This window comes from Rutidosis leptorrhynchoides, chromosome 11 (assembly GCF_046630445.1).
Source record: "Rutidosis leptorrhynchoides isolate AG116_Rl617_1_P2 chromosome 11, CSIRO_AGI_Rlap_v1, whole genome shotgun sequence".
In the NCBI taxonomy this organism is placed as follows: domain Eukaryota; kingdom Viridiplantae; phylum Streptophyta; class Magnoliopsida; order Asterales; family Asteraceae; genus Rutidosis; species Rutidosis leptorrhynchoides.
Genome location: NC_092343.1, coordinates 11,123,790 through 11,137,185, shown reverse-complemented (window position 1 = coordinate 11,137,185; position 13,396 = coordinate 11,123,790). Strand labels below are relative to the sequence as shown.

At 36.0% G+C, this 13,396-nt stretch overlaps 1 protein-coding gene across 1 annotated transcript; it reads right to left on the bottom strand.

Moving 5' to 3' along the window:
* Positions 1–673: 673 nt before the first annotated feature.
* LOC139874300 (uncharacterized) lies at positions 674–13,196 on the bottom strand. Its single transcript, XM_071861745.1, has 2 exons — positions 12,851–13,196; positions 674–1,404 (listed from the first exon to the last, which is right to left on the bottom strand). Exons 1-2 carry the CDS (start codon positions 13,194–13,196, stop codon positions 674–676), a joined length of 1,077 nt encoding a protein of 358 aa, XP_071717846.1.
* Between the last annotated feature and the right edge of the window lie 200 nt (positions 13,197–13,396).

Here is a 13,396-nt window from a genome sequence, read left to right as displayed (position 1 = left end):
TATTTATTTATTATAAGAATAATGAAAGGATTGAAATTAATCAATTTAATACATGGAAAATGAAAGGATTAAAACTTAAATATTATTATTAATGAATTTTCTAATTCTTTTATTTTTATAATTATTACCTTATTATAAAATTAAGTAAGAAATAAGGAAAAATGTTTTTTTTTGTTGTAAATGATTAAATAAGATAGAATTTATTAGGGCTAATTTATGACCCAGGGTGTCACTTTTTAGGTAGTAATAGATACGTGGGTAATGTGAAAAGATAAAGAAGTGGTTATTAAAGCACCAAAGAGAAGTGGAGTGTGAAAAGTTAAACTTTATTAAAATGTTCAATTTTTTTTTTTCGAAAAGCAAGCAATATTAAACCTCGAAAAAACAAGATACACCGCAACAGTAGCTCCAGTTACAAGCAATTCTGGAAGCTACAAAGGAAACATACGAAAATGTTGCTAAGGACGCAACTTTACACTAAACTAATTTACACAATATAATATTTAAGAGGATTAGTTAGCCATACAAGCCACTCGATATTTTCCTTTTTGTACCGCGAAGCGATCCACTCAAAAGATTTTAAGTGTATCCCCATGAGAGCCGAAGGTCCATTCCAAGTCCTATTTGAGAAAACTTTATCATTACGAATCTTCCAAATTAGATAACCACTCGTTCACTCAACGGCTTGCCAAATGAAAGAGCCCATCACCGAGAGAGAACGAATACATTTGCCTCGAAACGCTTCATTGATACTTAGATTGGAAACCGCACCTAGATTCCACCACTTATATACCATATCCCAAATATCCATCGATAACCGGCAAAAGAACATTGAGTGGTCGGTTGACTCGACGTTGTCATCACACAAGGGGCATCTAACGGAGTCTAGATCTATACCTCTTTTGTCAAGCTCGATACGAACCGGAATCCTACCGTTTAATACCCGCCATATGAAGATTTCCACTTTCAATGGAACAAGAAAGTTACGTAACGTCTCATGTCGCGTTCTGTTATCTCGAAGCAGCATGTCATCAATTAACCCCGAGAGTTTCCTTGTGGCGAAGATACCATTTGCAGCCAGCTTCCAATTCCACGAGTCCTTTGTCAAGCCTTGTTTCGGGTACGAGTTCAGTAGCGAAGAGAGCTCCTGTAGTTCATCACATGCTCGTACAGAAGGCATCCTGACCCAGCTCCAGTTAGCATGCCAAGAACCTCTTGCCCATGTAATACGATCACTAACAGCAGCTTGTTGATCAGCCTCCAGCCGAAAAAGACGTCCAAACACGTTTTTTAGAGGTTTATCCCCTAACCAAGTTTCTTCCCAAAAGGTTGTGTCGATACCGTTGCCAATCTGTTTGAAGAAGGAGTTGCTGAAATTAACGCCTAGCTTCTCAATGTCATAACCTGCACGGATAATATTAAACCAAACACCACTTTTCCCTTGGGGCCGGTTAAGGCCCGAGGGGGAAAGTAGCCCATTAGCACCATGAATACTTTTCAAAACTTTGACCCAAATAGAGTTTGATTCCGATTTAGCACGCCAAAATCACTTCCCTAAAAGCGCAAGATTTTTTGCTCGAAGGGATCTAATGTTTAGACCTCCATCACCATAAGGCAAAAGAGTGTCCGTCCATTTGATCCAAGATAATTTTTTACACTCACCCGACCCGCCCCAAAAAAAGTTTCTACGAATACTCTCAAGACAATTGATGACACTCAAGGGAGCTCGAAAGAGGGAAAAATAATATAGCGGCAAACTACTAAGGACCGATTTAACTAACGTTAGCCTTCCACCAAATGACATCAATTTAAATTTCCAATTACCAAGCCTCGCGTTAAATTTTTCAATTACGGGGTTCCAATTTTCGACACGATTCATATTGCGTCCAATAGGGATCCCAAGATACGTGAATGGGAGTTCACCAACTTTACACCCAATCCGACTAGCCATGTAATCAACTTCATTTCTTGCCACCCCTAACCCGTAGATGAGACTTTTATGGAAGTTTATTTTCAATCCCGACGCTTTCTCGAAACAATTCAAAAGTTTCATGAGGTTGCAAATGTTTTGTCGACTCCATTCTCTGAGAAAAATCGTGTCATCCGCATATTGGAGATGCGTGTGACGATCGCTCCAAATCCATATGAACGAACACGTCATTCATCGATTTCATTGCGAGGTATTTGACCTCTATATGATACGTTTTGTAAACATTGCATTCTTTTAAAAAGGCACACCATAAATGAATATTTAAATCAAAGGTTTTCGACATCTGATGATTTCTACATATAGACAATCACCGTAAATAATAGTTTACAATAATACTTCCGTTGACAATGCAGTCAAAATAAGATACATGGTGATGATTTGGTGAATGCAACGTTTCCTTGAAAAATATGTCATGTAAGACTCCATGCACATAGCTTGTCTAACACATAAGCAAACAGCGGAAGACTTCTAGGAAAACTGAGAATAAACATGCTAACAAGTGTCAACACAAAGGTTGATGAGTTCATAGTTTTATTGTTTCATATAATCTGTATATAAAGGTGGATCACAAGATTTCAGTTGTTTCAACCAGAAACGTTTATCAAAATATTCTACGAAATTGAGCACCCTGATAACTAAACTTAACGTATATATAATTTATACCCTTTGTATAATCATCTTAATAATGCACGCAAACCAACGTGTACGCTTCTCAAATAGCATACGTCCGTTAAAAGGCTAGCGCTCTAGCTCGGACGGGGATATCAAGCCCTATGGATCCATATATAACTACTCACGCCCACCAGTTCTTATAACTGGCAGTTACTAGTTACCAAAGCTAAGGGATTTTCGGATCAAACTCGGTGTAGAATTTAGTATGTACTTGTGTCCATTGCGTTTAAAATAAAGTGCATGTATTCTCAGCCCAAAAATATATATTGCAAAAGCATTTAAAAAGGGAGCAAATGATGTTGGGATTTAACAAGTTCATATATCTTAAAACCTTTTAAGAATCATTATAAACGGAAGCGTGTAATTATCAAATTTTACTTGTTATTTTTAAACCAATTTAAAGTTAAATCCCACAAGGATCAAGTTGTTAAATATATGCTTACAATTAACAAGAAAAGAAGTGATTCAATACCTCCTCAAAACCAAGTTTGAGGGCTGTTTTGAAGGCTTAAGATGATGATGAAGATGATAGAACAATACACCAAACCACCCTTGAGTTGGTTAAACCTTTATCACCTTGAAACCTAGCTTGAAACCCACTTTTCTGCCCTTGAGAAAACCGAACAGTAGCAGCTGTATTTGAGCAGAAAGTTTGATGAGTTTTGATGGCTTTTATGCTTCTAATTTGAAGCCTCAAGTGTTGCATACCCCAAGCAATAAACCCCAACACCTTTCTCTATGGTTAGGCTTTTATTTGACACTTGAAACAAGCTTGTAAAAACAAATTAAGAACTCCCTTTGAGCTCCTAATAGGCCACGGCCTGCTGCTTATTTCCAGTAGAATTTTTCAGTTTTTTTTTTTTTACAAGTAAAATGACTAGTTATCACATGATAGAAAGTGAGTCAAGCCTTGGTTAAAAGAACCTTGCATGCCCTTAAGGAGTGTGTACATGGAAAGCAACAAAAGAGCACGTGTTTGTCATTCTTGGAGACCCAAAAAAACTGCACACACATGATTCATAATAATACTTATAAGTTTATAAAAGTTTATAAACTTGTTATAAACTTATGTATTATTTTGTTACTAATACATTTCATAAAACCTTTTATAAAATATAACACAATATAATCATTTAAACCTATAAACAATTATATATAAATTATCCAAATAATTTATCTCAAGTGATAATACTTTAGAAAACCGATTTTCCAAAATCCAAGTGTCGCGTATTTTCTTAACAATCCATTTGTTAAAATAAATACATATAAAGTGTTGGTAAGCTTGTTATTGGGTATGACCCGACTTGGATCATAACATAGTGGCCACGTTAATTTTAATATGTCTCTCGGGCATACGAAATACCTTCAATCTCCCACTTGCACGAGAAACATAAGAAATTAATGCAAGTGATGGATACCACCTAACGACCGTCCATTACCCCCAATATGTTATGACTTTGTGCCATTCAATAACATCATCCTCTTCGAGTTTCCATCTCGAATATGAATAGGTGAATCTTTCATTATTTCCTTTCGTCCTGGATGTCATGTTAAATCCAAGAGACACAGAGTGATCACTCTCTTTCTAGATTTAACTTTATCAGGCCTTAGACATCTGACTCTCAACGAATAAGAGGGACAAATTCCATCTTGACTACATATGTCCTAAATATGTACCCTGCATTGTACCTGAGCTCTTCCTTATGAACTACCATATTTCAGAATAGCGAAGGAAAGATTCAAGGCACAATACTTGGTAAATATCTGAATCCAATATGTATCTCAGGTCAGAGGATACAATGATATTCGCCTTTACTCAAGATTACATGTGATCAACCACAAAGGCCTCATTTAGCAAATCTTGAGGGCGGGTCTTCCAATATTTGCATCCCACAAATATCTATGAACCTTGGTAGCAACCTTGCCCCACATTCAGTCCGTGAATATATACCAATCCAAGTTCATAATAGTCTAAACCTCACACTTGTTCCCACAAATGTGATCGACTACGGAATTTAGAATAATTACTTATTCATGGATAAAATATGCAAAATAGGAACATAACTCAAAATAAATTAAACCATAATTATATTAATGAGTTTGAACCACTTCGTTCCGTTACAATACTTAAAACAGATCATTACCAATCACTAGAATATCGAAGCCCTAATGCACAAACATGTCCTGCATGTTTTGATCCATGTAAGAGCTTCGTGAGAGGATCCGCTATATTAAGATCTGTGTGAACTTTGCGAATACATATCTTTCCCTTTTCAACTTCATCCCTTATGTAGTTGAATCTCCGCTCAATGTGACGGGTCTTTTGATGAGCACGAGGTTCCTTGATTTGAGCAATCGCACCCTCGTTGTCACAAAAGATCTCAAGAGGGTCCTGAATGGAAGGGACCACTCCTAAGTCGTCGATGAATTTCTTCATCCATGCAGCTTCCTGTGCTGCCAATGAGGCGGCAATGTACTCCGACTCTGTAGTGGATAATGCAACAACATCCTGTTTTGAACTCTTCCAAGAGACCGCACCCCCATTTAATGTGAAGACATAACCGGATTGTGATCGAGAATCATCACGATCAGTTTGGAAACTCGCATCCACGTAACCTTTTACTGCAAGTTCCTCCTCACCAGACCCGTATATTAGAAACATATCCTTAGTCCTCCTAAGGTATTTCAATATACTTTTAACAGTAACCCAATGACTGTTTCCAGGGTTATTCTGGTATCTACTTGTCAAGCTGAGAGCGCATGACACATCCGGTCTAGTGCATATCATTGCATACATGATTGACCCAATGGCAGAAGCATATGGGACTTTCTTCATTCTCTCCTGTTCATCTTTCGTGGTGGGGCACTGAGATGAACTGAGAAGTGTTCCCTTTTGAATAGGTACCAAACCTTTCTTAGAGTTCTCCATCTTGAACCTTTTCAAGATCTTTTCAATGTATGCACTTTGATTTAAACCTATCAGTTTCTTGGATCTATTCCTGTAGATCCCAATCCCCAAAATGTATTGTGCTTCTCCAAGATCCTTAATGGAGAAACATTTACTTAGCCAAGTTTTAACTCCTTGCATTGCCGGAATATCATTTCCAAATAACAATATATCATCCACATATAGTACAAGGAACATGATAGTGCTCCCACTAGCTTTCTTGTATACACAAGCTTCATCACCATTTTTAATGAAGCCAAATCTCTTGGCCTCCTCATTAAAACGATGATTCCACATTCTAGATGCTTGTTTCAATCCGTAGATTGACTTCTTTAACTTGCATACCTTCTTAGGATATTTCGGATCAACAAAACCTTCAGGCTGAACCATGTAGACATCTTCCTCAAGATGTCCGTTTAGGAAAGCGGTCTTGACATCCATTTGCCATATTTCATAATCATAATGAGCAGCAATGGCAAGTAATATCCTAATAGACTTTAGCATCGCCACAGTCGAAAAAGTTTCATCATAGTCAACCCCTTGAGTTTGAGTGAAACCTTTTGCTACAAGTCTAGCTTTATATGTATCCAAGTTTCCATGTATGTCGGTTTTCATTTTGAACAGCCATTTACAATCAACCAGCCTAGAGCCAGGAGGTTGCGTAACAAGTTCCCAAACTTGGTTGTCATACATGGATTGCATCTCAGCATTCATGGCTTCCTGCCATTTATCTTTATCAATCCTTGATAAAGCATCTTGGTAGTTTATTGGTTCATCCAAATCAACCACATAGCAACCATCCATGAGAAACCCATATCTCTCAGGAGGATTACTAATCCTACCAGATCTGCGAACGTCTTGTGTATTTTGATCATCCATCTGATCACTCTCAACATTTTCATGTTGAGTGCTAGTGTCAGCCAATTGTGTATCATCTACTTGATCTTGAACCTCTTCAAGATCTATCTTCCTTTCACTATTACCTTCCATTAGGAACTTAGTTTCAAGGAATTCCACCTTTCGAGCAACAAATACATTCTGCTCGGATGGATCGTAGAAATAGTATCCCATATCATCCTTGGGATATCCAATGAAGATACACTTCGTGGATCGAGCATTCAACTTATTAGGGACATAACGCTTAGGGTAAGCTTCACATCCCCATACCTTTAAGTATGATAGAGATGGAGGTTTTCTAAACCACATCTCATGAGGTGTTCGTTCCACTTTCTTGGTCGGGGCCATATTTAAAATACGAGCCGTGGAGCTTAGACAATAACCCCAGAATGATAGAGGTAACGAGCTTCTAGCCATCATAGATCGAACCATATCCATTAGGGTTCGGTTCCTCCTTTCGGACACACCATTAAGCTGTGGTGTCCCGGGTGGAGTAAGTTGCGAGATAATCCCACAACTTCTAAGATGATCTTGGAAGGCATCGCTTAGGTATTCACCTCCTCTATCGGTTCGAAGTACCTTAATAGTCTTATTGAGTTGATTTTGTACTTCGTTTTGATACTCTTTGAATGCTTCAAAAGTTTCGTCCTTATGTCTTAACAAGTAGACATATCCGAAACGACTGAAGTCATCAATGAAAGTAACGAAGTATCTTTCACCATTCCTAGCTATGGGCTTAAAGGGTCCACATACATCCGAATGTATTAATCCTAATAAGTCTTTAGCCCTTTCATAGGTCCCTTTGAAAGGTGCTTTAGTCATTTTACCTTGTAAACAAGATTCACACACATCAAACGAGTCCAGTTCATTTGATTTCAAAAGGCCATTCTTTTGAAGTGTATGCATTCGATTCTTGTTTATGTGACCAAGGCGACAATGCCATAAGTAGGAATCACTCAAATCCATTTTGAGTTTCTTGGTGCTAGTATGGTATATCGAGCTACTAGATGATGTGTCATCGTGAACCAATTCATAAATTCCATTTGAAGGCGAAGCCTTAAAATAAAATACATTATCTAAATAAACGTGGATATCATCATTAACAAAATTAATATAAAAACCACATTGTTTTAAACGGGAAACTGAAATAATGTTTCGACATAAATCCGGTGCATACAAAACATTGTTCAAAATAAGTTCCAAACCACTTGGAAGTTTTAATACAAAGTCTCCTTGAGCCTTCACTTGCACTTTGGCTCCATTACCCATAAAGAGACTTGATGTTCCCGTTTGCTTGCTACTTCTTTTGAACCCCTGCAAAGAATTGCAAATGTGAGTTCCACATCCAGTGTCTAATACCCATGTATTAGAAGAAGTAATACTAAGCTCTATATATACCATATATATGTTACCTGAGGATTGCCCCGCATCCCTCTTTTCCTTCAACTCCTTAAGGTAGACCGGGCAATTGCGTTTTCAGTGACCCATTTCACCGTAACCGAAGCACGGGTCTTCCTTGGGGTTTGCTTGTCCGGCAACCTTTTGCTTCTTGTTCTTGTTTTTGGTTGGGGTAACCATCCTCCCCTTTCCCTTGCCTTGATGGGCGGGTCCTTTCTTCTTAGCTGCCTTTGGCTTAGAGGTGTTGATACCTTTGGACCCACCATCATTGATCATTAGCACGGGTGAAGCCCTCTTACCCATGCTAGTTTCTGCCGTCCTTAACATGCCATGAAGTTCACCAATGGTCTTATCCATCCCATTCATATTGTAATTAATTACAAATTGGTCAAACCTCTTTGACAGGGAGTTTAGGATAAGATCAGTGGCTAGCTCATTAGATATGTTGAGATTAAGACGGTTTGCGCGATCAATAAGGCTTTTCATTTTGAGGACATAAGAGGATACGGATTGGGTGTCATCCATACGACATGCATGTAACGCTCGAACCGTTTCGAAGCGCTCGACACGTGCTTGTTGAAGGAACATCTCCTTCAATTGCGTAATCATGTCATATGCACTATGATGTTCGAAATCCTTTTGGAGTTCGGGTATCATAGTCCCAAGCATTAGGCAAGCGACTTGCACCGAATCGGCGCAATACTTATCCCAATAAGCCATGCCTTCCGTATCATCCTCGTCGGGTTGATCGGGAATGGGGTCTTCCAACACATACGCCTTATCCTCAAGTTTGAGGACAATTCTAAGATTACGGAACCAATCCATAAAGTTCGTATGGTTGAGTTTGTCTTTCTCGAGGAGAGACCTTAATGATAGGTTGTTCAAGTTAATAGGTGCGTTTTGTATGTTGTTGTTATTGGCGGCCATCTACAAAATTTTAACAAAGTAGTTTAAGTATCAATTTTAATTTAATAATCAATACCCTTTAAATCCAATTGATATTTATTAAATTTTAGAATCCAACGGTGAACCAAATTTCGGTTAGGTGACCTTTATCCCGTCATTTGGTTTAGCTAGGTAGTCATTATATGACAATTGCAATCCTTTTGCAACTTCTATATTATGGGATCATGCAATCCTTTTGCATGGCATATTTATCCCATCAACGCCTATTTGTTCCTCATGCTTCGGTGACCCTAAGTTCATGATTCCCAAATCAAGTCGTCCTACTTGTGTAAACATGTAAAATTAACATACAAGTGGTTAGGTGACCTTTATCCCACAAGCATGCAAATTTTACCTTAACCATATTAGTTAGCTCATAACGGTTAGGTGACCTTTATCCCATTACGAATTCCCTACTATGTTTAAGTGTCCCACAAAAGGATGGCGTTAAACTTTGTTTACCTTGTCGATTAAGGGATTTTAAGTTTTCGTTAATTCTGGTTTAAGAAAACATTTATGCCATACACCAACATGCATTTAGTGTATGGTTCATTTGAAATCCATTTTCAAGTCTTGTAATTGAGACAATTACTTGATATAAACCATTTTATATACGTTATCCTTTTCTTGTTCTTAATAACCATTTATTAAGGTTTTTGGTTGCTATTTTAATTTAACCATTTAAATTGCCGTTTTGCATGTACTTAGTACGTCTAATTTAACCAATTAAATTGTTGTTTGTTTGTTGTTATCTTGTGATTAATTGTATCAACCAAACATACAAAACAATAATCATACAAACAACCACACATGCAAAATAAGTGTGTTCACAATCTAGCCATTTTGGTGGACATTTGTTTAGCCGAAAACAAATGCCACCGGTAAAGGGGTTTTAACACAAAGCAAGAGATTTCCAATCTCCCACTTAACTTTGCATCCAAATGCTTCTTGTGTTCTTCAAATCTTCATCATCTTGTTCTTCCTTCATCATCTTGTATCTTCATTTTACAAAATATGTATCCTAATACATTTTTATCTAGAAAATGAAAATACAACCTATTCTCCTTTACATACCAAATATAAAATGAATTACATAACAAATGAATGAATTATTACAAACCAATTGAATAATTATTACATGCCATTTGAATGAATAATAATACATACCAAATGAATCATAAATCAACCAAACACATATGCATGCAACACAAGGTCAAGGCTAGGATTGTGAACATTAACATGCAACCAAATATGAACCAAATGGAAGAGCCCAAACCCACTTTTGGACTTCAAACAATTTGGCTCATTCATAAACCCACCCAAATCCAACAATTTTTGCATTCTTCTTTCATGCATGTACTTAGAATGCAAAGTTGATGGGTTTTAAAACAATAATTCGAAGCATATTTCAACAACCTGGCTCTGATACCATTGTTGGGATTTAACAAGTTCATATATCTTAAAACCTTTTAAGAATCATTATAAACGGAAGCGTGTAATTATCAAATTTTACTTGTTATCTTTAAACCAATTTAAAGTTAAATCCCACAAGGATCAAGTTGTTAAATATATGCTTACAATTAACAAGAAAAGAAGTGATTCAATACCTCCTCAAAACCAAGTTTGAGGGCTGTTTTGAAGGCTTAAGATGATGATGAAGATGATAGAACAATACACCAAACCACCCTTGAGTTGGTTAAACCTTTATCACCTTGAAACCTAGCTTGAAACCCACTTTTCTGCCCTTGAGAAAACCGAACAGCAGCAGCTGTATTTGAGCAGAAAGTTTGATGAGTTTTGATGGCTTTTATGCTTCTAATTTGAAGCCTCAAGTGTTGCATACCCCAAGCAATAAACCCCAACACCTTTCTCTATGGTTAGGCTTTTATTTGACACTTGAAATAAGCTTGTAAAAACAAATTAAGAACTCCCTTTGAGCTCCTAATAGGCCACGGCCTGCTGCTTATTTCCAGCAGAATTTTTCAGTTTTTTTTTTTTACAAGTAAAATGACTAGTTATCACATGAGAGAAAGTGAGTCAAGCCTTGGTTAAAAGAACCTTGCATGCCCTTAAGGAGTGTGTACATGAAAAGCAACAAAAGAGCATGTGTTTGTCATTCTTGGAGACCCAAAAAAACTGCACACACATGATTCATAATAATACTTATAAGTTTATAAAAGTTTATAAACTTGTTATAAACTTATGTATTATTTTGTTACTAATACATTTCATAAAACCTTTTATAAAATATAACACAATATAATCATTTAAACCTATAAACAATTATATATAAATTATCCAAATAATTTATCTCAAGTGATAATACTTTAGAAAACCGATTTTCCAAAATCCAAGTGTCGCGTATTTTCTTAACAATCCATTTGTTAAAATAAATACATATAAAGTGTTGGTAAGCTTGTTATTGGGTATGACCCGACTTGGATCATAACATAGTGGCCACGTTAATTTTAATATGTCTCTCGGGCATACGAAATACCTTCAAATGAAACTCACCTTAGCAGCATATAAAGTCGTTCACCAAAATGTGACCGAAACTCGGATTATCAAATAACCGTAGATCTCAACCTAGAGAACATATGTTGGTCAATAAATGTCTATCATGCTAGGTCAGGTCATAGTGTATCACAATCCTAATGCTCGAGATTGACATACAAAAGTTATTCAAAGTTGTTTCAAAAAGTCAATTTTGACCATAGTTTAACAAAACGAGACGTGCCTTATATAAGGATTCATTTACTCGGTTGGTAATATTCAAAAATCCAATTTATCAATCTTACAGACAAGTTGTTTAAATACTAATTGCATATTCAAAAGCAATTTCAATTAACGTCAATTATAATTCAGTTGATCATATCTTTTAATCCGTTCATCGAAACTATTCGATATCTAAATGTAAAGTTATTGATTTTTCGCCAGCTTTTCAAAAACATGTATATCATATACCTTTTACCAGTAATATATGTATTTAATTTGTGATCTATTATAAACTGTTTAACGACGAAATTTAGTATACAAGCATGTATAAATATATATACTCGAGCACTAGACATGTATACACTATTAATTTATAAAAGATAAAATTTAAATGCTTACGTATCAATATTATGATTCAATATTTCAGAAAAGTACGTAGACGTAACGGAGATGATAAACACTAGGTTAAATATACCCCTGAACATTACCCATAACCTCCTTGGCAATAACCCATAATTTCCTTAGTTCTATCCCGCTCGAAAAACCATTTTGAAAGTGATACGCTCAAGACCTCGTCGTAGTATTTTATGTATAATATTAATATTAATACTACTAATAATAATAAGATTAATAATAATATTAATCTTAATAATAATAATAATAATAATAATAATAATAATAATAATAATAATAGTAATATAAATATAATAAATAATACGGAGGAAAGAATTGGAAAGAAACTGGAAACCAGCTCGAGCTTTTATATTATTCTGGCCTGCTACAGTACCCCATGCGATCGCATGAGTTTTCAGTGTTTTTTGCCATGCGATCGCATGGCCGCCTTATCCGTTTTTGTTTGCTAGTTCGTCGACATCAAATAGTGTTTTACTGTAGCAAATAGCGTTACTGTAGCAAATAGTGTTTACTGTAGCAAAGTCGTTTTCACTGTAGCACTGTAGCAAAGTACGGTTTCACTGTAGTAAATAGTGTTTTACTGTAGCAATAGTGTTTTACTGTAGCAATAGTGTTTTTATTGTAGCAAATAGTGTTTTACTGTAGGAAAGTCGTTTTTACTTGTACATATATATATACATACATATAATTGTTCATGAATCGTCGAGAGTAGTCAAAGGTAATTTTATATATGAAACAGTTCTAAAATTTTGATACTCAATCTAACAAACTTTGTTTAACGTGTCAAAATAAAAAAATCGTATAGAGAATTGGTTTAAATAAGTCGAAATTTTTCGGGTCATCACAATGCGAGACCAAAACCTTATCCGAACCAATTTCAACACCTTTAAATAGTGCACCATCAATTGCATTTTTGGTTAGCAGATTTAAACCTTCCGCCGCAATGATAAAAAGGAAAGGTGATAGAGGATCACCTTGTCGGACTCCTCTCTCGATAGGGAATTCATTTGTTGGAGAGCCGTTCACGAGGATAGAAATAGAACTCGATTTAAGGCAAGCTAATAGCCATCTCCTCCATCGTTCCCCAAATCCCATTCTTTTCATCATTTCCAACAAAAAATCCCAATTTAGACTGTCAAAAGCCTTTTCAAAGTCAACTTTAAACACTAAGCTTTTCAATCTTTTTTTATTAAGGTAGTCGATAGCCTCAATGTTCATATTTTAATTTAATGTAGATGGTTTAAGGTTTAATTCGTATCTATAATCTATATTTGTATTATATTTTTATTTTTATAATCCATAACTATATTTGTATCTATATAATTATATTTATAATTTATATTTGTATCTATATCTATAATCCATAACTCTTAGATCATCTTTATCCCTGAAGGGGTTGATGAGCGTGTTGCTGGGTG